This window comes from Staurois parvus, unplaced genomic scaffold (genome assembly GCF_062004578.1).
Source record: "Staurois parvus isolate SC_StPar_1 unplaced genomic scaffold, SC_StPar_1.0 ptg000513l, whole genome shotgun sequence".
NCBI classification, from domain to species: Eukaryota; Metazoa; Chordata; class Amphibia; order Anura; family Ranidae; genus Staurois; species Staurois parvus.
In genome coordinates this window covers 859421-884000 of record NW_028318309.1, presented here as the reverse complement: position 1 = coordinate 884000, position 24580 = coordinate 859421, and the positions used below count along the sequence as shown (strand labels likewise).

The 24580-nt window shown below is 40.8% G+C and overlaps 1 protein-coding gene across 4 annotated transcripts in view; it reads left to right on the top strand.

Annotated features, from left to right (window-relative positions):
- Nucleotides 1–24580, top strand: part of WDR7 (WD repeat domain 7) — a 591021-nt gene that overhangs the window by 446124 nt on the left and 120317 nt on the right. For all 4 annotated transcript variants that reach the window (XM_089690073.1, XM_089690072.1, XM_089690071.1 and 1 more), the window contains 3 exons: nt 5716–5833; nt 12405–12554; nt 20358–20440. In XM_089690073.1, the coding sequence (XP_089546199.1) occupies nt 5716–5833; nt 12405–12554; nt 20358–20440 (351 nt within the window). The remainder of the gene's footprint in view (nt 1–5715; nt 5834–12404; nt 12555–20357; nt 20441–24580) is intronic.

Below are 24580 nucleotides of genomic sequence, written 5' to 3'. Positions count from 1 at the left end.
CTTTTACTCTGAGCAGAAAAATTGAATCAGTTAGAGAGTTATTATCAGGGGCCTGACAGTATGAAGATTACACTTCTGATTGCTGAGGTGACAGCTCGGGTCAAAGCCCATGTCTAGCATGACAAGATATGCCGAAATCGGATTAGACACTTCTCGTGTTTTCTGTGTATAAGAGACTGAATGCTAGTGTGTTTAAAGAAGAACTCCGCCAAGCAATATTTACATCTTTACTGCTAACATAGTCACAATGTCATTTATTTCTTTCTCTGGAAAAAAAAAAAAGTTCTCCCTTCCATATAGAGATTATGCACCTACAGTACCACATAAGATAAGATTTTGGGCTTTTTTAGTAAACAGAACAAGAAGCATAATGGTAAGTGTGAAGTGCAACAAGCAAATCAGTACATCCTTTATGGAAGTGATACCACTAGGAGATGAATTTGGATACCAGTAGGAGATTGATTCAGATACCAGCAGCAGGTTACTGTTCTTTGGTTTTATGGGCCCCATTCAAAAGGGAAGAATACAGAAAAAAAACACTTCACCCTACCCTTCTTTAGGTCTGTTAATCCCATCCCTGCTGATATCAGCATCATGTAACAAGGGCTGCAGCCCCACCTGGAAGCACACGAAATGCCAATCCCTCCACTGGCTTCCGATTGCGCAATGGATCAAATTCAAAATCCTAACACTGACGTACAAAGCTGTCCACCATACTGCCCCGAACAACATCACTGACCTAATATCCAAGTACCGCCCAGCACGCACACTCCGCTCCTCACAAGACCTCCTTCTCTCTAGTTCCCTGGTCTCCTCCTCCCATGCCCGCCTCCAGGACTTTTCCAGGGTGTCGCCCATCCTCTGGAACTCCCTGCCCCAACCCATCAGATTATCACCTACTCTCCTCTCCTTTAGGCGCACCCTGAAAACCCATCTCTTCAAGGAAGCCTACCCCACCCCCTGCTAATTGCTGACCTCCTCCACTCTTCCTACCACTCCATCCCCCACAGCTATCTCCTCCTATTTTAAATCCCCTATTTTGTATGGATTTTTTCTCATTTTCAGTTTTGGCTATTCAACAGGAAGTGAGGGTAAATCTCCCCAATGGGACACAAATGTACAAAAAATAAACTGAGGGGTTATAACCCTCCCATACTCTATCCAAAATGGAAAAAAAAAATTTGCCTTTATTTCTGCTATGTAAAGTAGACCCTCATTGATCTTGACAGGTAAACAGTTGTGTAGGCGCTGCCTCTGCTAGGTTGACTATGCTCTTCCTGCAGCAATACAACCTTTGCTGCTGCCATAGCTGCTTACATATTGGCTGGTAATAGCACTATCGGTGAATAGTGACACCAAGCCCCATTTTATATCTTTAGATTGATATCACATTGCTCTATCTGCAGGACCTTAGGGGAATTATGTAAAGGCTCTTCTCAGTTACTCCTATCCCCTCCAGTGCTGACTAGTAGGGTGCAGGAGAAATTCAGCTGCAAATCAACTGCACTGACCAAAAAAGTAGTCTATACCAAATTGTGCTGAAAATGCCTGTCTTTAACATAGAGAGGAATTTAGTATAGGCTTTAGATGGATTTTAGATGAACTCAGTGGAGTTTCCTGACTTTTGCACAGCCACAGTCTATGCTGGATAATATGGTCCAGGGTTTTTGATTATGACCTGGAGTTGCTGTTTAAAGTGTCAGTTCAGATTTACAGAAAAAAAGAAAAAGGTGAACACCGTCCACTCTCCCCATGGTTGCCACTGTTCTTAAATCCAGAGCTTTCAGTGCCCCTGCAGCCAGACCAGTGGACATATCAGAGTGATTCACTACTATACAGACACTAATCAATCAGAACTGCTCTGGTCCGTCCCAGATGAGCTGCACAAAGAAAAGGGAGAAGAGCAGAAATTTCAAATATCTGGACTGCTGAACTGGCTACGGGGGCACTTATAGCTCAGTATTCCCCGCGGTAAGTACAGGGAAGGTGGGGGGGTGTACGGTGTTAGTTCATCTTTTTATATCTTTTTGAAAAGGTGAAAACGTCAAGAGCCCCTTCACACTTGTGCGACTTTGGGGTCCAAAGTTGCATCCCATGTTTCCCAATGCGTACCATTCATATCTGTGTGACTTCTAGTCGCAGCCACTTGAAAGTAGTTCCTGCACTACTTTGATCCGACTTTCATGTTTCTTGAGAGCCGTAGCCTTCATTGTAAACCCTCCAAAGCCGCATGAAAGTGATATACACGAAACTTTGTAGAACACAAACAATCATCCTTGGTCAAAACCAAAGTCGCACACACCCAAAGTTGTGTCAAAGTCGCACTGTAAATTCGCACTGAAAATCGTGAAGTCGCACAAGTGTGAATGGAGCCTAAAGAAAATAACTTTATCAATGTTTTGAGAATGCAACAGCTAAAGTTTGTCTACAGAAGTTCCTACTTTTTTTTTTTCTTTCTTTCTCTTCTTCTTTGGCAGTTTTCTGCCTGAGCATCTCCTGGATATTGGACGGCACTCAGTCAAACCTTGTCATTGTTCTAAAGAATCTGTAACAGTTGGTGATGCTGCTGGAATAGGCCTCCTAATACCTGCCTTTGTTTGCAGCTCAGGCTTTGGTGCCGTGTGGCAGCTCCAATCTTTTCCTCTGAAAGCCGACAAGTGAGCCAGCTGGTCCAGCTGCAGGATGGGGTTAATCTCTGACCACGTCGTACCCCTCCTGAGCGATGTTAATGAATTAGCAAGAAGCCTGTTGCTTTCCAAACTGTTTTCTGCCCAGCCAGCAACAAGGGGAAAGAAATAAGTACCAGTGCAAATCTGTGACGAAATCGGGGGCGAGAGGCAGCTTTTGTCTGCGGGATTGTTTTAGTTTTGTTTAAAATTGGATGTTAAATCATATATATGTGTGTTCGTTCATTCATTCGTTCGTGCGTTCGTTCGTTCAGCTAAAGTGTATGACAAATCAAAATCTTTTTTTTTTTCCTAGTTTTAGAGTATAGAAGGATTAGAACTCATGACAGTTTTTTTAATGGTGTTTGCAGCCTTTTTGGAGAACTTTACCTTCACTTCCTGTCTGGTAAAATGTTACTAGCAGGACAGGAAGTGAGGGTAAATCTTAACAGAGCCAAGTGGATAGCAGTAAAAAACTGGTGGCTTCTAATTCATGCAAACGTCAGCAAAAAATTTGACTGAACATACATTTTAAAGCCTGAACTCCAGATGAACAGCTAAATACATAGATGAAATAGATACACTCGCCGGCCACTTTAAATTCAATTACTTGGTAACACAAATTTCGAATCAGCCAATCACATGGCAGCCACCCAATGCATTTAGGCAACTAGACTTGGTGAAGACTACTTGCTGAAGTTCAAACCGAGCATCAGAATGGGAAAGAAAGGGGATTTGAGTGACTTTGAATATCTCATGGTTGTTGGTGCCAGACAGGCTGGTCTGAGTATTTCTGTAAGATTTTGATGTGGCTGTGGGAATCTGTGTCCATTCAACAGAGAGAGCATTTGTGAGGTCAGGTACCGATGTTTGCTGAGAAGACTTGACTCACAATTGATGTTCCACTTCCTCCCAAAGGTGTTCAGCAGGGTTGAGGTCACTTGAGTTGTTTTACACCAAACTCCTCAAACCATGTTTTTATTGAGCTGGCTTTGTGTACAGTCACGCAGAGACAAAAAATGGGAAGAGCACAATTGTCTAACATGTCTGTGTGCTGTAACTTTAGCAGTGCCCTTTAATGGAAACACCTGGAGGGGGTCCACAAACTCTGACCATAAAGTGTAGGTTTCATGGAGCAGTTGTCCACAAGTTTTTGGTCATATAGTGTAAGTATTTACAAATTTTGTTGATAAAGTATTGCAAGACCAAGCTAGAGTTGAACTTTAGGTTAATTCATAAAAACCCAACTGTCCATGTCAACTGGATTGGCTTTTGTTCATTGATATCCACAATGTTCAAGTCGACCAGAGCTGGGTCAGGCCTATTGCTTAGGGAATAGGGTTTAAAAGAAAAGGAAAACAAAGCTGAATTGGTCACAGAGGTTTTGTGAAAACCCTTTGAGCAATGATGGATTCTGCTCTTTGGTTACACTCTCTCCACCCAAAGCTGTTAATTCAGATTTTGGTAGGTGAAGAGGTATATCACCTGCCATCTCTCTAGAATTACTGCAGTAGGATCTCTAAGTTCTGCACACCCAATGCAGTAATTGTAAAGGGGTACCCACCAGACTCTGTTTATAACTGAATATATGTTTATAACTGAATATAATTTTGAGTACACTGTTGCTTGAACTCCTCGACACCGAGCTTCTCTTATGGATACTGGACCATGTATGTACAGTATATCCTTACTCAAACTGTAAACATAAGAAAATTGTTGGACATTCCAAATCCAAGTCTGTACTGCACCAACCAAGCATTATGTTTTTAAATTTAGGCCTTCATCTGGTCCCAAGACAGTGTTTATAGCATCTTACAAAGGACACTACCCAGAAATGCTCAACTTCCCTAAAGCGTTTTAAACAAATGTGTAGCATACATTTTAGAATTCCTGTCTACACGTTATGCTGAATAGTGTTTTGCAGCAAATCTTTGCTTTGCTCATGTTGGGACCATGTAGAACCCTACAAAATCTTATACTTACATTTGATCCTTTGTATAATGTACCTTTTTATCTTTTCCAAAAAGGTGGACTTACCCATTAAGACTTAGATTGTAAGCTCCAAGGAGCAGGGCCCTCCTAAACCTCTTGTATTGAACTGTATTGTACTGTCTCCCATTATATTGTAAAGCGCTGAGCAAACTGTTGGCCCTATATAAATCCTCTATAATAATAATAATAAAGACAGAAAGTGAGGGTAAATCTAAAGTTTTATAGTTGTCATCAGAACAAATTGTGGGGTCAGTCATGCATTGAGGTCAAAGGTTTCAGTGTCATGTCTTTAAGATTAAATTACCCTTACTTTACTGAGAATTCATCTCTATCCTGTGATGTCTCCAGGACAAGACAACAATGAAAATCAATGTAGAGGAATACAGAAAACAAAAAATAACCTGATATAGTGGTTTAAACATTTCCCTACTCTGTCAAAAAAAAAGCAAACATTTGGGCTCTGTATACACTTTGATCAGTCCCTACTCATCCAATATGAAATATGTTTTGATCTTAGATCTGCTTTTTGAATTTGAAGAGAGGCTGAATATTGCATTCACTTTATCCTACTTTTGAACATGCATTATTGGTATACACATTTTGCAACAGAGCCTATTGTAGAAACTGAGGTTTTTGACATTCAGCAACTGCAAAGGACTCTGGGACAGACACAGGAAGTGTTTTTATTAAACACATCCATCTGCCATATAAAACCCTGCCTGAATATTGGAAACAGTGCTGTTGTTGGGCCCTGGTCTTTTGTGATATGTATTCAGAGCCGGGGCTGCATCATTTGTTAACAAGACCCTTTTAACACTTCGGACAGATTCACATACTGTTTTCAATCTTCACGCTTAATTATTCGATTTTGTATGTGATGCAGGAACACCCTGACTCCTAATCACTGCTTATTGTTGGGAGTCCATTATATTCTAACTGTTTGAGTGATCCCATTGACCTTGAACTGACATTATAAGCTGTGTCTAATCTTTTCACTCTATATGTTTCTAATGCCTCCTTTTTTATTCTTCTTCCTTTCTGCCTGATCCCTGTTTAGCATCACAATCGGGTTGCCCCTGAGCCCGGCAGCGGACTCAGCCCGCTCGGCACGACACGCTCTGTCGCTCATTGCCACGGCCAGACCACCCGCCTTCATAACAACGATTGCTAAGGAGGTAAAACCTTCTCTCCATCTTTTCATTGCATCTGCACCAAATTCTTTCTGAATGGTAAAACCTGTTTCTTTTTTTGTTAATTGCCTTCTTCCCAGTTGTACATTATCTAAAGGATTCTGTAAAAATTTCAAATCCTATTCGGAAGAGACAATTTTGAGAAAACCACAGTTCATTAAAACGGGGCTCAACAAATCAGGACAGCAGGCTCCATATTGTTCAGCCTTTTAGAGCACCCCCTTGGTTTGATCTCACTGTTGAGCCAGTCGGACAAATTCATTCAAGCAACTCTGCTGCTTGCCAAAAAAAAAAAAGCTAATGAATTGCTCCTGCCATTGAAGACTCTGAATACTTACCTCTCCATTGGGCAGTGAATCCAAACCATACTTGCCTTCAAGTGTTCAAACCTCAGAATCTTCAGCATTGAACACTTCTGCAAATGTTGGATGACACATCCCCCTCTGCTCCATGGTTCCATATGAGGGCCGCTGCATTACTACAGAACACAGTAGCAACATAGGGTCTGGTAGGAGAAACCACTGAGCCCAGCAGGGGCCAGAAACCTGACATACAATATCCAAATTCTGAAGAGTTCAGACTGGTCACCCTTGTTCAGATTCTTCTATTACAGGAGCAATACTTTGGGAAGAGACAGTCACTTTAATCTGCAAAGTCCAAAGGGTTTCTCAAAAAAAAAAAAAGATATATATTTTCCATGCTAACTGAGGCTAACTGCAGACTTTTGTATGCTGAAATACCACAAAGTGCACATAATAGCATTAATAGGAAGGAAAGTTTTATTAGCGGGTAATTGGTGGTCTTTGGTTGATGAAGTTAGACAAGACAGCTGTCAGGAGTCATGGTAAGTAGGGGTATAGCCAGTAAAGCACTGGGGGGTTAGTTTTTTTTTTTTTTTTTTTGTAGCTTTTGTGGCAAACTGCTCCTCTCCTGAACATACTGGTTCTGTTTTTGTTTTTTGCAGCCTCTAAGTGCTCCTGACGCTATATGGCCTGCAAATGCTTATGTGTGCAAGGATACAAATGCTAACATTGAGGGGCATTTAGAAGTAGAAAAAAAAATCAAATGCCCATTAAATTGGTGTGTCCTGTGTGCATAAAGAACATGATAATTCTTTATCTTGCCATTTATTGTTTGCAGGGAAGTGATATATTTTTATTTACACCTTAAAAGTTTTGTTGTTAAAGAAATCTACTGTCTCAAATCTAAGCAGCTTAAATCGAAAAGTCAGCCCTTTGCCACAGATTTTTATTTAGAAGTATTATCATAAGAAAAGGCAGTAAATGTAAAGAAGAAAGGATTGCCGCTACTCACAAGCAGCCCAGCAATAAGGAGGGGCCTTAGCCTACATGTCTCCACCAAACCTCACACCCTGATGCATTTGCCCCTCCCACCAGGTGCTTGGTCATAGGGGCCCTAGGGTACATGGATCAGGGTGTGTGGTTTCATGGAGACAAGTATGCTGAGGCTGCTCCTTATCATTTATTTATAGTCCTCCAGGACTTCTCCAGGGTGTCACCCATTCTCTGGAACTCCCTGCCCCAACCCATCAGATTATCACCTACTCTCCTCTCCTTTAGGCGCACCCTGAAAACCCATCTCTTCAGGGAAGCCTACCCCACCCCCTGCTAACTTGCCGACCTCCTCCACTCTTCCTACCACTCCATCCCCCACAGCTATCTCCTCCTGTGCCACCATCTCCTCCCTCCTAGATTGTAAGCTCGTAAAGAGCAGGGCCCTCAATCCCCTCATGTTTTGCATTGTATTGGTATTGTTCTGTCCCTCTTTGTAATGTACAGCGCTGAGCGAACTATTGGCGCTTTATAAATAATGTATAATAATAATAATTTATTCACCTGGGCTGGTTGGAGGTAGCGGCGATCCTTTGCTCTTTAAATTTACTAGCCCTCTGGATTGGTATTAGGACATGCCTGCACCCCATGTTCTGTGACACAGGGATATGCTTTCACTTCTGCTAAAAGCAGTCTAACAGAACGCAATAAGAAAAGTCATGTTAAAGTGCTTCTAATGGCTGAAGGTTTTTTTACCTTCATGCGTTCTTCAGTGTGCAGCTCCTCCTATAGAGCTCTATAGCAGCTCTATAATCTTCAGTATCTCATGTGCTACAGAGCTTTTCTCTTGCTGGGAACTGGCCTTTTCAGTTGTTTAGAGATCTGACAGGGTCTCTTTAATGTCAGCTTGGACAGAACTTGAGAGAATTTGCGTAGCCTTGGACTGGGAACCGAAGAAACTACAAAGGCACCCCCAAGGGTTGCTTTGAATTTTATTATATGTACGTATATATGTGGACACGACAAGGTCCCTGTTCTTTAGTGGTATTAGTATAGGCAATGTTTAAGACCTGATGGAAGATTTCCTGGACATTCTACATATTAAGTAGACATGAAGTCCTTTGGTGTAAGATTCCTACTTGTCCAGCCAGATATAGGCTCTACATTGAATGCAGACTGCGGGTATGTGGCCGAATGCTAGACCCAAATGCAACAGTATGAGAGAAACGCTCTCAACCTGTAATAATTTTCCCATCCGATATTTCTTCCAAATGTTACAGTCAGTCAATTAGAGGCAGCAGCTGTAATTATTGAAGGTTTTCACATTCCCTGGAGAGAGTTCTATTCCTTAAGCCCAGTTTACTATCCTTTATGACAGAATTGAAATGAAATCCAATTGATCACCCTATCATTTAGAGGGACATCCAATATGTCGATAGCACTCTTAAAGATCTATGCACAAATAACAGTAATGTATGAAGTGAAGTTCCACTGTATTACAGAGCAGTATATAAAGAAGAACTTTGGTCTAATAAAGCAAGTTATAGTCAAATGTGGAACTGGTAGGAACACAACATCTGATCAGTTACTTCTCCCTGCTTTCTTCACAAGAGCCGCTAATATCTAACCACTTTACCTGACGCTCCTCTCTACATTAATAACAACAGTTCATGCTGGTGAAGAGGAAAGCTCCCACTGCATTATGGGAGCCAAGCTTTATTTGTGTGGAGATAAATGTGAAAAGCAGCTTGGGATGAACACATTTGTATTTGCTTGGAACAGATCTGTGGGAAGTCTGTGATCTGAGCAGACACATCCTACTTGACCTATGATGGAAACCAGGGCTTTTTTCTTAGAGAATAGGTACAGGAACTCAACCACACCCCCTCTGCAGGACCACACCCCTTCCGCAGGATCACACCCCTTCTGCAGGACCACACCCCTTCTGCAGGACCACACCCCCCATCGCAGGGGGAGAGCACACCACATGAAAAGGTGGATGTCACCAAATTGCACAGTGGGAGAGTCTTACAAAGGCATTGTTAAATACCATGAGTTCATTATGCACAGGGTTCAGACATACAGTACACTACAAACAGGGTTCGCGGTTCAGGAGGAACTGCATACAGAGTGCAGTACTCAGGAGTGCGTTACATACAGGGTGCAGGACTCAAGAGTGAGCTATATACAATGTGCAGGACTTGGGAGTGAACTACATACAGGGTGCAGGACTCAAGAGTGAGCTATATACAATGTGCAGGACTTGGGAGTGAACTACATACAGAGTGCAAGACTCAGATGTGAACTACGTACTGGGTGCAGCACTCAGGAGTGAGCTACGTACAGGGTGCAGCACTCAGGAGTGAGCTACGTACAGGGTGCAGCACTCAGGAGTGAGCTACGTACAGGGTGCAGCACTCAGGAGTGAGCTACGTACAGGGTGCAGCACTCAGGAGTGAGCTACGTACAGGGTGCAGCACTCAGGAGTGAGCTACGTACAGGGTGCAGCACTCAGGAGTGAGCTACGTACAGGGTGCAGAACTCAGGAGTGAGCTACGTACAGGGTGCAGCACTCAGGAGTGAGCTACGTACAGGGTGCAGCACTCAGGAGTGAGCTACGTACAGGGTGCAGCCCTCAGGAGTGAGCTACGTACAGGGTGCAGCACTCAGGAGTGAGCTACGTACAGGGTGCAGCACTCAGGAGTGAGCTACGTACAGGGTGCAGCACTCAGGAGTGAGCTACGTACAGGGTGCTGGACTCAGGAGTGAGCTACGTACAGGTTGCAGGACTCAGGACTGCTACGTCAAGGATGCAGGACTCAGGAGTGAGCTACGTGCGGGACTCAGGATTGTGCTGCATACAGGGTGCAGGACTCAGGAGTGAGAGCGCCAGATAAAGGGAAAGCATCAGAGGTGGCAGAACTCTGTTCTAGCCAAAAAAAAACTCTGGTGGAAACTGCAGAAATGCATTGTTGCATGTAGCAGCCAATCAGATATCAGTGTGCTGTAGATTATTGAACTGTCTACTGCCTTTTTTTTAAAGGACCCTTTTATGTTTTGTATTTGTATTGTTTTTAACTTTTTAATTTTTTTTTGCTTTTTCTCCTTTTTTACCTTCATGAAGTCTTAAACGATAAGTTCACCTTTGAAACATGTTACATGTTCCACCCATTTTTAGGGTGTTAACATGTTTCAGCTCCTGCACTTTCTCCCCTCCCAATCACACCCTTCCCTGTGACAACAGGCAGGGATCTTCTCCTTGCACATGCTGTCACAATTTAAAAAGAGCTTTGTGAATGAATGATTGTTTCTTCCTGCCATTCAGTAACTGCCTGCCCTTACGGGGAGGTATCGACACACAGCTGACTGATTGTCTGCAGGATCCTAAAATTGCACCATAATCTCCTGATCATGGGTACAATGCTTTATAGGCTGCAGAGTAAAAAATAATAATAAATGCACTTTTTTAGCAGCAAAAAAAAGGGCATTTATTTTACAAACGGTGAACTTAGCCCTTAACCAAGCACTTGCCTTTAAAGAAGAAACTAAATACTTGCCTCTCCTGCACCCGTAATGCTGAAAGTTGCTCCAGTGCTGAGAAATGGTCCCCTGAAGTCTGCAGGGAAACTGACACTCCCAGAAAGTGTCAATCTTCTGGGTCCTCCACAGCACTCGTTTCCATACCTTGACTTCCACTTCTTACAGCATACAACAGTGACAAATAGGTCAGCAGGTGGAGTCCAAGAGAGCTCTGGAAAACACATAAAATTGACATTCCCGGAAGTGTCAGTTTCCCAGCATTCTCCAGGAGACGATTTCTCAGCCGCTCAGGTGGCAGGAGAGGTAAGCATTTTGTTTTTTCTTTACAGCTGTGTGCTTGGTCAGGATTTCGTAAATGCTTGGTTAAAGTGTATCTATGTCCAAAACTCAAAATCATAAATTCATTTCCACGTTGTTTTTTAATTATTCCTAGCCTACTCATAAAAATCTGAACAATTTTGAAGTTTCTAATCTTGCTTTGTGAAAATCCCCACACTTCCTTGAAATCTGTGACACATAGTCACTATGCCTTGAGAATAAGCAACACTGGGTCACACATTTCACAGAGCCTGCCTTCTGAACTTTAGACTTGTTGAGAGGAGGAGTTTCAAGAGGTGGAGTCAGTACAGGAATCACTGTTTGTAGGCAGCAAGCTACCATGGGATATGTAGTCCTTAGAAATGAGAGGAAGCGAAAAAGCATGCTGGGAATCCAGGAAGTTGTGGAAAGAGATGGCCAGCCGACAGACAGCACTTACAACATGAAAAGAAGAGATCTGTTTTTGTTTGTATTGCTGTTTTTATAAAGTGAAAGCGTATGATGTGACCATAGATCTTCTTTAAGAATTTTTAATTATGTGACAGAGCTGCTTTGAAACTCAACATTCCCCTTCACATACATTTTCTATTTATTTATTTCAGGTACTTATATAGTGCCATCAATTTATGCAGTGATATATATTTATATATATATATCTATATATAGTACATTCACATCAGTCCCTAACCCCCTTGAGGGGGGTGTGCAATCTAAGATCCCTAACTCACATTCATACATACACATACGAAGGCCAATTTAGACAGCAGCCAATTCACATACCAGCATGTCTTTGGATTGTGGTAGGAAACCATAGTACCTGGAGGAAACCCACGCAAGCACAGGGAGAACATGCAAACTCCAGGCAGGTGGTGCCGTGGTTGGGATTCGAACCAACGACCCTAGTGTTGCCAGGCGGAAGTGATAACCATTTAGCCACTGTGCTGCCCACTACCCTAGAAGTTTATATCCCAGACAATTGCTGTAAGATCAGTTTTAGTGAAGTCTAATTAACCTAACGGTATGTTTTGTGGATTGCAGCAGGAAGTTGGTACACCCAGGGAAAACCCACATGAATAGGTACAGCATACAAACTCCACACAGACACAGGCTGTGGTAGAAAGGGAACTCGGGACACAGGTGCTGCTAAGCAAAAGCACTAACCACTGAGCTATTGTGTGCCCACAGCATCAACAAACTGCCAGCTGGATGTTACATAAAATGATACACCAACAACTGGAGCTCCAAAATCAAATTAAAAAAGATGGATGTCTATGGTTTAGACAGGGAAAGCAAGTATCCTCTCGTCTCCAGTGTATATTTTCCTGACTTGTAGCTGCTCGTTGCGTTGCACCTCTCAATATACCGTAAATGATTTTTCTGTGTTGTGCTGTAATCTGTCTCTGCAGGTCCACAGGCACACGGCTCTGGCTGCAAACACGCAATCTCAGCAAAATATTCACACCACGGCACTGGCCCGAGCGAAGGGAGAGATTCTGAGGGTCATAGAAATCCTAATCGAGAAAATGCCATCGGATGTTGTGGATCTCTTGGTGGAGGTATAGGAATTTTGTCACAGTTTTGTTTCTGTCCTTTGTGAAAACTAACTTTCTTTCTGTCGATCAGGACAAACCATGGAAGCACAAGTTGAGTAACAGAGAGGTGCAGGTAAAGAACTGTTTATTATATAGCGTATGTCCAAAGAGGAGAAGACATTCAACTGCAGGATCCATTCTAGATGATCTCAGATTTCACAGAAATGAGAAGCTTCGCTACAACTCCTCTAGGCCCACTATAAAATGGAAACCAAACCCCCATGACATCACCTTTCTAATAACACCTGTCACACATGACAATAAAGCCCAGAATCCTTTTAACAGCTAAGCACAATGAGCTTCATTTATCAGCATATCAAAGCAGTGCTGCCTTGTCCAAACCAGCATTGACACAACTGTTAGAACAATTCTAAATGCCCAACTGAAGCTTCTTATTTATTTATTTCAGGTACTTATATAGCGCCGTCAAATTACACAGCGCTTTACATATATATTGTACATTCACATCAGTCCCTAACCCTCAAGGGGTGTACAATCTAAGGTCCCTAACTCACATTCATACATACACATACTAGGGATAATTTAGACAGGAGCCAGTTAACCTACCAGCATGTCTTTGTAGTGTGGGAGGAAACCGGAGTACCCGAAGGAAACCCACGCAATCACAGGGAGAACATGCAAACTCCAGGCAGGTGGTGCCGTGGCTTATAACATTATCTAGATATATTCAATGTGCAGCAAAAATGTAAACAACAAACGTCCCTGCCATGAGTCTAAAATTGTCTCCCGCTACCATCCAGTCTGAAGGATGCAGAAAAGGACTGCTGCTATCTGCGGGTCTCTCTGCAGCGGTCCAACCCGTCCTTTGCTTAGTCAGAGCTTGTGCTCTCTCCATTCAGCAGGGAGCATGAGTTTCTCTCTTTTGAGAGCTTCAGCACTGATCCAGCACAGAGCTTGTTGTACTGTTGACGATAGGCCACTTTAAGCTGGGTATACACCCTGATTTATTTTTCGTTCAACCAGGTTAAAGGAAAAAAACCCACAGATTTCCACATCAACACAAGCAATGTTGATAAACGGATCTCTCCTGCTGTGTCTTTGTATTCTGACAGGGGAGACTCCCCCTTCCCTTGTGTCAGAATACATTGACCAGCACCCATAACTGGTTAATCTCGGATGATACAAACACCTCAGTGGTCCTAGAGGCTGCCCATGTAAGCTCATTCGAGGCTTTTGGAAATATATTGTTTAGGGGCATTTAAGCCCCTTATCCTCTCATTACATCAGTAAAATCAATGGTCAGGGCTTGGGTCCAAATTGTCACTGAAGTATGGGGTTCCTCCGTTTGTTACTCCCCTAACACTCCTTGTGGGTGAATCCCAATTGCTCTGAAATTTGCTCCATTTTGGATCACTCCCTTTGGGCTACTAGGAATGTGCAATATTTAAGCCACATCTGTGAGAATGGCACTCTAAAAACATTTGACATCCTTAAGCAACGGTTCCATCTACCCAACTCCTACATTTCAGATTCCTTCAGCTTTGCCATGCCTTCTTTGTGCAATTTGGAATTTCTCCATTGACCCTCCTATCATTGACATAGAATTGCTTCTGCGGGATGAGTTTCTTACAAAACCCCTTTCCAACATATACTGTAAAAAAAACTTACAGCCCACTGTGCATCATGGCTTGAAGAAGTTGAGATCTTCCTGGTGGTGCTGCTGGACCTGGTTGAGGAGGATTGGGAAGACATATAAAAGAAAACTAACACACTGATCTGCTCTGCAGCCATTAGCTGCAAGTGTTGATCGAATGCTGCTTTTCCAGCGTGACTGTTTGACAGGAGCTGCTCATTGATTGGTGAACATCCAGCGGTACAGACAGACCAAATATTGTCTGGTTTCTGCTGAACTGGCTGAATTTCAGTAGGTGTATACCCTGCTTTACACACAAGGATAGCATCAGTCCTTTTCTGCAGCTTGTAGCCTGGGGAAGAGGATTTTAGGCTCACTGATCAATTAAAACCCCAGTTCCAAAAAAGTTGGGATACTGTGTAACATGTACATAAACACGGAATGCAATGATTTGCAAAGGTCCTTAACCCATATTAAATAAATAGAAAAAAATGTTTAAACTGAGAAAATGTATCGTTTTAAGAAAAAAAAATAAGGTAATTTTGAAATTGATGGAAGCAACACGTCTCAAAAAGTTGGGACATGGCAATGTTCTTTTAATACCACTCTAAATATGTGGGGAATGAAGAGACCAGGTGCTGGAGTTTTGGGAGAGCAATGTTTTCTCATTCTTGCCTGACATAGGATTCTAACTGCTCAACGGTCCTAGGTCTTCTTGTTCCAAGCTGTGCCAAATCATTTCAGTTGATGAAGGGTCTGGACTGCAGGCAGGCCAGCTAAGCATCTGGACTATTCATTATGAAGCCATGTTGTTGTCATAGATGCAGTATGCGATTTATCATTGTCCTGCTGAAGTATGCAAGGCTTCCTATTTTCTATTGTGACTAAAATATGGGTTTATGAGTTTATCAAATCATTGCATTTTGTTTTTGTGTAGATTTTACACAACTTTTTTTGGAATTGAGGTTCTACATCAATACCAAAAGTAAGACCTTTGCCGTTTACCTTTTCGCTGTGCATTAAAGTGAAAGAAAAGCCTAAGTCCAAAAGTTTTCCCTCCCCTCTCCTGCTACTTATTCTACCTAACCCGCATAAAGAAAAGATCTGTAGTCTTACCTATTTTTAATCCTGTCCATTCACTTGTTCCTGCAGCTTTGGCTCCGGGAGCGCTCGACAATGGCTGTGAATTCTGGGAGCCACGGCTATATAACCATAGGATTCCATGGCCCAGCCTTTCTCGGTGCTCCCTCCTCTCCCCTGCAGCAGCTGCTCACTGACACAAGGGCCTCTGAGCTGTGCACTCACGTGATCAGACCAAAGTAGATTAAAAATAAGTACACACTTCAATTATTTTATTTTTTTTAACACAGGTTAATCAGGATAGATAGGATGAGGGGGGAGAGACCAATTTTAAGAATAGTTAGACTTGAGCTTTTCTTTCACTTAAAAGTATAAGTATATAAACACCAACCATATATACAAAACATATATAAAAAGTGCAGCATATGAAAACATATGAAGTGAATAATGAGAGAATTCAGTGACAAAAAATATATAAATTAAATATAAATGAATCTCAGTGTAACCAACAAAATGGTGTAACAATAAAGTCCTTCCAATATAAATCTTTGTCAGTGGTGTGTTGATATCAATCACGGCAAATAGTGTTCAGTCCCACACAGTGCTCTGAAATCCAATGTGCGATCCACCACCACTATGCACTCACCAGAGAGCTACTTGTTCAGTAGCATGTATGTCATTGGGTCTATACCATCCACTCTCCGGTGGCTCTACTAATCTGGTTCAATCCTAAATAAAGATGCTCTCCACACAGAGCCCAGAGATTGATATATAGTGTAGTATTTATTTAAATGTATTCCATTGATATCAACACACCACTGACATACAGATTTATATTGGAAGGACTGTATTGTTAACCATTTTGTTGGTTACACTGAGATTCATTTATATTTAATTTTATATATTTTTCGTCACTGAATTGTCTCATTACTCCATATGTTTTCATGCGCTGCACTTTTTATATATTTTGTTCGTTGAGATGTTTTTCACTATCTCTTGTGCTAGCTGCTCCCGTCTCTATAGCGCTTGCCATTTGCTTCTGAAATATTGACAAAACAACTTTACTGAGCACATAGAACCATTTACAGTATATCAGTCACTGCCCCCAAAAGGAGCTCAAGGTATCCATAGACATTAGATTTTCTAATAGACATTAGTCTTCTTGTAGGATGAAGAATAAAGTGTATGTAGCCAAAGCTTTTTATAATGTTTTGGATGGAATATTAAAGGCTTATTTTCCTCATCCAGAGAAGCAACAGGAAGATTCCTCCTGTTCTGGTGTTAACTCGGTTTCTCATTACTTTTTTTTTCTCCATGAAAATGGACATTAATACAAATAGAGAAGGTGAATCTTCTGGCAATGAAAAATTTAAAGGGGTTCTAACTCTACCCTACTCTATGTAAAACGTAAAATAAAAAGTTTTGACTATACATACACTTTAAATGTCATTGTGATGTCTGCAAACACTAAGGACCAAGACGAATCTTGGGGGAGGAATATTGGTCAGATTGGTCAGAAAACGTGTTCCTCTTGTAAACAAGTATTGGAGGTGCTTCATTGATCTCTCCTCTCGCTGTCAAAGTGCTACTCTTCCCCTACCTACCATACCACTGGGTGCCTGTTAACAGAGAATATAGTTCAGACCTCTGACTCTATAAAGCTTTATCCAGGTATTTCTCTTCCCTTCTTCTCATTAAATTCTCAAGACGGTTACAACTGCAGCTTCTGCTCCAAGCATGACCTTTTCTTCTTCTCCATTCCGGTCACCTTTCATACTCTCACCTTCAGCACAGCTCATATTCCTGAACCATTATCTGGAACTTCCTTTCTCATTCTAACTTTTTATACTTCAGAGCTCACCTCTCTAGACAATGTCCATTTCTATTACACATTCTCTTTAGTCACAGATCTGTCCATACGTTCTTTTGACGCTACTTGACAAGGCACCGACTGTCACCATACATCACCTTTTAATTCTTATTCCCTAAAATGTTGTACCTGACCTTGATTCTTTTGCAGGGTGAGCTTATGGTCACTTTTATTGTATTTTACTTATGTTCAGATAATTATTTTTGCTGCACATTTTATGCTAGGCAGTTGTATGCAGTCATCACAGTCGGTGTACTGAAGGAGTTTAAAATGTTTACTTTAAAAAGTGAATGCTGTCTTTGCAAAGTGAGCATTCATTGGACTAGAGAAGGTAAGGTACAGCTATGTCTACTTTAAACAACCAAACGTGTGCTAGGAAAATATATTTCTTTATTTTATTTATCTTCCTTCACACATGATTTGGTATTCAAAGTGAACATGGGATCAACCATTTGCTTGCTTTCACTTTGCAAGGTAACCATACTCTTTGAACATTTTACATTTGTAAGTGGATGGCCGTTTGGTAAATTAGCCTTTTAATGTCGATTTATGTTTTTGTATGTGAGAAATGTAAAAAAAGCTTGTGCCAAAGAAATAAAGCTCAATTAATAAATGCTGCTGTTCAAACGATGAAAAAACATCAAAATATTATAATAAAACAGCGCAAACAAAATTAATTTATTAATTAAAAATAAAGAAAAGTCCAAATAAGTGCCAAATAAAAGTCCCGTGCTCCAAAGGAAAAAAAACTGATTAAAAATGATATATATTTTCCAGCGTGCTGACATCATCTGTGATAAATCAATTTTCACCCACACTCACCAATCAAGTGGATTAATAGCTTGGGAATCCACTTGAGTGTGGGTGAAAATTGATTTATCACAGATGATGTGAGCACACTGGAAAATATATATCATTTTTAATCACAAAATTTTGCTTTGGAGCACGGGACTTTTGTTTGGGACTTATTTGGACTTTTATTTCTTTATTTTTTAATTTATAAATTAGTTTTGTTTGCGCTGTGCTTTAATATAATGTTTTTGTATGTGTATAAGCTATATATAACTTGTATTTCTTGGGTTTTGTTGTAGAGTGCTACAGGATATGATGGAGCTATATAAGTTTTAAAAGATGATAAGTTTTCTTTAGGAAACTTCAATCATCTGGGCTCCCTAATTAAATTGTTTATGTGAACATAGACCTCAGACCAGGCTGTAGAAGCATCTCCCTGCCTCAGCCTGCACTGGGCTGAGCATCCTCCTGGGATCTGCGAGTTGTACAAAACACTTATGTTGGTGACTGCCATAGACAATAATGGGCTGCCTGGGAGTAAATCATTGCACAGGCCCAGACACTGGGAGACAGCAACACTCTACCTCCTCTATCATGTTAATGATCGTGGAGAGGGTGATACAGTGTGGATTTTTTTTTTTTTTGCTAAACTTTTCTTATCCTTAAAAGTGTCTCTAAAGTCCAAACTTTTCTTTTTAGTTACAGATCTTGGTTAGGGTTTAGAATGGTGTCTGTCTCTGCTGGGGGGATTCACCTTCTCTATTTGTCACAGAGAAAGTTATCAAAAATCCCAAATCCTAATTTATCACCAGATTGGGAACTGAGGAACAATCATCTATTGAGGAAAATTGTTGCTGTGACAACTGTCATGGGAATTCCTCTCATTTTGGAGAGGTTTATTCTCACTTCCTGTTGTGTCTACAGTGCAGAATGGAAAGGGAAATATTCCTAATGGGATAAAGATGGCAAAAAAAAATCCCTCCTTTATCTAAAACTAAAAAAAGTTGCCCAGGACCAATAAAGGACTTATGTTAAAACAACCTGGAAGGTAGGTCATTTATGTTATATTGTAAAGCGCTGAGAAAACTGTTGGCGCTATATAAATCCTGTATAATAATAATTTATTTTACTTGCAAATTTATTGTGCAAAATTTAAACAGAGAAGAGCAATGGCAGTGAAAAGATCAAGCGGGTCCATTGAGTCTGCCCCATTTTTATATTTATATATACTGTGTGTTTATGTATGTGTGTGTGTGTGTGTATATATATATACGTATGTATATGTGTGTGTATGTATGTATGTATGTGTGTGTGTGTGTGTGTGTGTGTGTGTATATATATATATATATATATATATATATATAATATATATATACATACATACATACACACACTGATCTACTAACTATACCACTTACAGGTAAAGTGAATGATATTGATTATCTCATTACAATGGCATCTGAAAGTGGGTGGGATATATTAGACAGCAAGTGAACATGTTGCCCCCAAAGTTGATGTGTTGAAATTGGAAAAAACGGGCGAGCATATAGATTTGAACGACTTCGTCAAGGGTCAAATTGTAATGGCTAGATGCCTGGGTCAAAGGAACTCCAAACCTTTAGCTCTTGTGGGATGTTCCCAGTCTGCAGTGGTCAGGACCAACCAAAAGTGGTCCAAGGTTAGAAAACTGACGATCCGTTGAAAACTAACGATTCATTGGTGGTCAAGGCTCATTGATGCACATGCGGAGTAAAGGTTGGCCTGTGTAGTCCTATCCAATAGAAGAGTTACTGTAGCTGAAATGCTGAAAAAGTTCATGTTGGTTCCAATAGAAAGGTGTCAGAACATCATAGTTTGTTGTGTATGGGGCTGTGTAGCCGCAGACCGGTCAGGGTGCCTATGCTGACCCGTGTCCACAGCAAAAAGCGCCTATAATTGCCACGTAAGCTTCAGACCTGGACCACAGGGCAATGAAAGAAGGTGGCCTGGCCTGATGAATCACACTTTCTTTTACATCATGTGAATCTCAACCTACTGTTGACTGACTCACTATCCCTGCTGGATGTCTATTTCAAGCATCAACTACTCTTTCAGTTAAATAATTCTTGCTAGTTTGAATTCATGAGTTGAATAATTGGAATTTACTCATTGCCAATTAGGTAAAAGCAATTGCTGCCCTGTGAAGCATTTGCCCAGAACTTATATCTGTTGTTGAAGTTGTTGCCTGAAGTCTGTCTTCTTTGGAGAGACAATTTTCATTGTGGGATATAGGATTGTCAAATTGGCATTTACTATGGGATTTTGCAATAATGTAACTATTATGGTTTCAGTAATCGCAAGCACATCATGACCCAATTCAGCTGCCAATAAGTGTACTAAAAATAAGGTTTCTTGTTAAATGTTCTGTATCTAAACTTGTATTTTATCTTAGGTGATGGACATTATTATGTACTGTTTGGAAGGATCTTTGCTGAAGAAAAAAGGACTACAGGATTGCTTCCCTTCCATTTGCCGGTAAGTCTAATGCTGCTGTGCAATGCACATTATTCAGTCCCTGAAATCCAAACTTAAGCCTGGTACACGTGGGCTGCAAATTGGCCTGTTTAGCAGGAACCGGACGACTTTCAGTCAATGTGTACTGCTGTCTCTTCAACAGAAGCAGATTTAATGACTGGCCTCTGTCAAACAGGCATGCTGGAAAACCAGCATTTGATCAGTGCTCACAGCCAATGGCTGCTAGAACTGCTCAGTGTATTCTGCTGGGGTGGGGAAAAAATTTCCCTATCAGAATACAGTAGCACAGCGGGTGAGATCCTTGCAACCACATTACATCTGTTGATACAGGGATCTATCAGGTTTTTTTCATTAATCCTCTGGCTGAACGGGAAATGAAAAAAACGTTTGTGTATACCCAGCTTTAAGGCACCAGTCTACCTAAAAGTAATGTAAAAGGTATATGTGAAGATTGGTGTGCTTAGAGCCAATTTACATGCAGTGCAATGCTATGCGATTTAAGCCCATTCATTTTGAACGAGCCGAATCGCACTGGACCATGCCAAAAGTAGTCCTTAGTCATCTATATATAAAAAAAACAGTTGATAATTACCGCGCTCTAATACTACCATGCCAATATTATATACTTAGAAATGCAACTAATTAATATATACTGTGAAAATATCAACTTATCAACTACCTTACCAAAATTAATCAAATTATATTACCACAGTGTCTTATCAAAAAATAAATATAAATAAAAAATGTGTGAATAAATTCAATTGTGATAATTTTACAATGTAAATATTTCATTAGAAATAAATAAATAAATTCATAAAGTCCAATGTGAAAATTGTGCAAAACAAAGAATAATTATATATATATAAATATATATATATATATATATATATATATATATAAATTAATTGAAATAAAAAATTTTTTTTAAATATATATGAAATTCAACAAAAGAAAATGTGCAAAAAAGTGCAAAAATGAAAGATGTGCAAAAAAGTTTTTTTAAAAGTTCAGCAGGGAGAAGATGATGATAATATACTCTCCATTCAAGCTGCTTATGATGGTATGGCTGGAAACATACGGCTTATCTTCTGAGCCTATATAGGCATAAGGATTTCGCCCTCCTAGAGCCTCTCCTCACTCCAATGCTCAATGTATCCTGAGGTGCTGAGTCTAAGTACTAACTGGTGTTCTTCAGAGCTCCTGCTGGTGCCGATGGAATTAGCTGCGTGTAAGTACCAGGTCCTTAAGTACGCCCCACCAGGAGATGGGCAAGCCGGGGTCCTGGCTGTGTCACTCCCGGAGGCTACACAAGGGGCACCTTGACCCCGATTTCTAATGAAATATTTACATTGTAAAATTATCACAATTGGATTTATTCACACATTTTTTTATTTTTATTTATTTTTTGATAAAACACTGTGGTAATATAATTTGATTAATTTTGGTAATGTAGTTGATAAGTTGATATTTTCACAGTATATATTAATTAGTTGCATTTTTAAGTATATAATATTGGCACAGTAGTATTAGAGCGCGGTAATTATCAACTGTTTTTTTATATATAGTAGACATCTTATGAGGGTGAGCAAAGATTCCAGCGATCTAATACACTGATTCTTAACTCCAGTGGCTCACAAGTCCATTCATATAATAGTAGTCCTTCGTCATCATCTGCCCTCTAATATATCTTGAATGCTACAACAATAAGATTTTTCTGGCATAATTCCTTATTCCTTTCCACCTAGGAGTTTGGGTGTTCCACTCACCTTTCTGTTTTCTGTGAGAATTGGAACTTCCTATAATGCAGTGTTTCTCAACTCCAGTCCTCATGGACCCCCAACAGGTCATGTTTTCAGGATTTCCATTATTTTGCACAGGTGATTTGATCAGTTTCACTGCCTTAGTAATTACCACAGCTGTTTCATCTGAGGGAAATCCTGAAAACATGACCTGTTGGGGGTCCATGAGGACTGGAGTTGAGAAACACTGCTATAATGAGACACAGGAACTCCGCAAAGAGCTCTCATCGATAGTTTCCAAGATACATGACAAAAACTGTAAGGCCTCTTTCAAGTGGGGTGCACTCCAGCTGTGATCCCCGCTGAGCAGGCAGATGACAGGTCCATGTCCACTCTACTTATGCCTGCTATCTTATGTAGCCAGTTGGATGTAAATGGATTGCCTACTCAGTTACACCCAACTGTCATCCAGTCCATTCCACTGGACAAACGGGGAATGTCTGTTTTGGATTGGATGTCGGCGGATGTAAACGGACACGTCTGTTTAGAGGAGAATGGAGGTTCCAATCAGGTCTGCCTGAAAAAACAGACAGGCAGACCCAGTCGGAACGTTCGCGTGAAAGGGGTCTGAGGAGGTTTAATGGTGGCCAGATATGTAATGATCAGATCAAACCTTTCTTCATTGAATTGGACAATATGAATGAATCTATAAATTATTGAAAAGACACACATTGTGTCATCGTTCAATTTTGAGCAAAAACTATCTATTTCATCAAAATTAATTTGATCCTTCTGGATGGAAAATCTGATCATAGGAAAGTAGATGGATGGATATGAACGTTATGTGTATGGCACATCAAACAATCTTTTTTTCTATGGAAGGGAAGGGTGAGTTAGGTTAGGCCAGGACAAATGGGCAAACAGAGTAAATTCACTTTGTTTTATAGTACACTTATCTGTTAAAGTGATCAGACATAGAATTATAGAAGCCCAATTCCTGAGAAAAGGTCACATTGGAGATATCTGACTGCTCTTACCCCCAGACTCTCACTCACATAACTGTGCAAACTCTGGGGATTCAGGCATACATGTTTATGAAAAGATCCTTGCCAAAATAGATCTTTCAGCTGTCAAATTGTACTCACATGTCTCGCTACCTGTGATATCTGTGACCCACCTGAGTAGTTTCTTATCCAAGCTTTGTTTTCCTAAAAGTGGCCGCATTGCTTTTTTGATTAATCCAATTTGTGAAGTAGATAAAAAGTGAAAAAAAGCTCCGCTCTCTGAATGAATGCCAGATAGGTTTTCAGCACTATGCTGGAGAATCAAACAAAAACACTTTTCAGCTAAGCTGTAAGAGTGTGCGCTCAGTGCTCCTTTATACAATTATACAAGTAATGGTCACTGTGACAGCAGAGCTTTCTATTGAGATGTGTATCCCTTCCATTGGAGCAGCTGTGGGTTTAGGGTTCTGAGGTTTCATGCTTTGTTTTTTTTTTTTAGTTGAACTTGATAAAGGCAGTAGTCGGGGGTTTCTGCCTTTGTGAAGAAGGATTTTGGTAAAATGCCGTTAGGCCTTGACTGGCCTGCTGTGCTTACATATCTGTTCCCCAGGAGTCTTTGACAGAGATCATGTAACCAGTGCCCCATGAGCGGGCACTGCAGAACCTTTACAAAATGTCATTTTTGAAGGTTAAAGCGGAGCTCCAGTCTCTGATGAAAAAAAATAAAAGCCGGCAGCTACAAAAACTGTAGCTTTTAACTTTTAAAAAACAGACACTCACCTGTCCCTCGATCCAGCAGTGTCCTCACCACAGCCAGGTTCACCAGCCGTCCTGTGTCAGCTTAAGTGTGGGCATCCGGTTGTGACAGCTTGCGGCTTCACAGCTGTGTGCCCACTGCACATGTGCGAGCGGCGCTACGCATTGTGAATGGTCCTGCAGTCCTCTGAGACCTGTCACGTGTCCCAGAAGACAGAGTAGGGGGAGGAGAACTTCCCATTCTGATTGTCTAGGTGACGCAGCGGAGGTGGTCAAAACCCACTCCCCCCTGCTCTTTAAAGGTGCTAATTCCTTCCCCTTTTCGGTGGAGCTCTGCTTAACCTCTTCACGCTTAAGGGTAAAACAAATCTAAATGTCTAGGCAGAATTTTGCAACTTTGACATGTGTTAGTAAAACCGTACATATCATCACAATTACTTTGTACATCCAGGTGAATTATACTGCGTTTCTTGCAGGACAAATTGGGCTTTCATTTGGTGGTAAATGGTAATGGGTATCTATTGATTTGTTTTTATTATCAAAAGAAAACTGGCCCAAAAAAGTAAAAAAAAAAAATTTTTTTTAATTTAGCTGTGTGTTTCTTGTTACTACCATAACCTACCACCAAAGAACAACCCAAA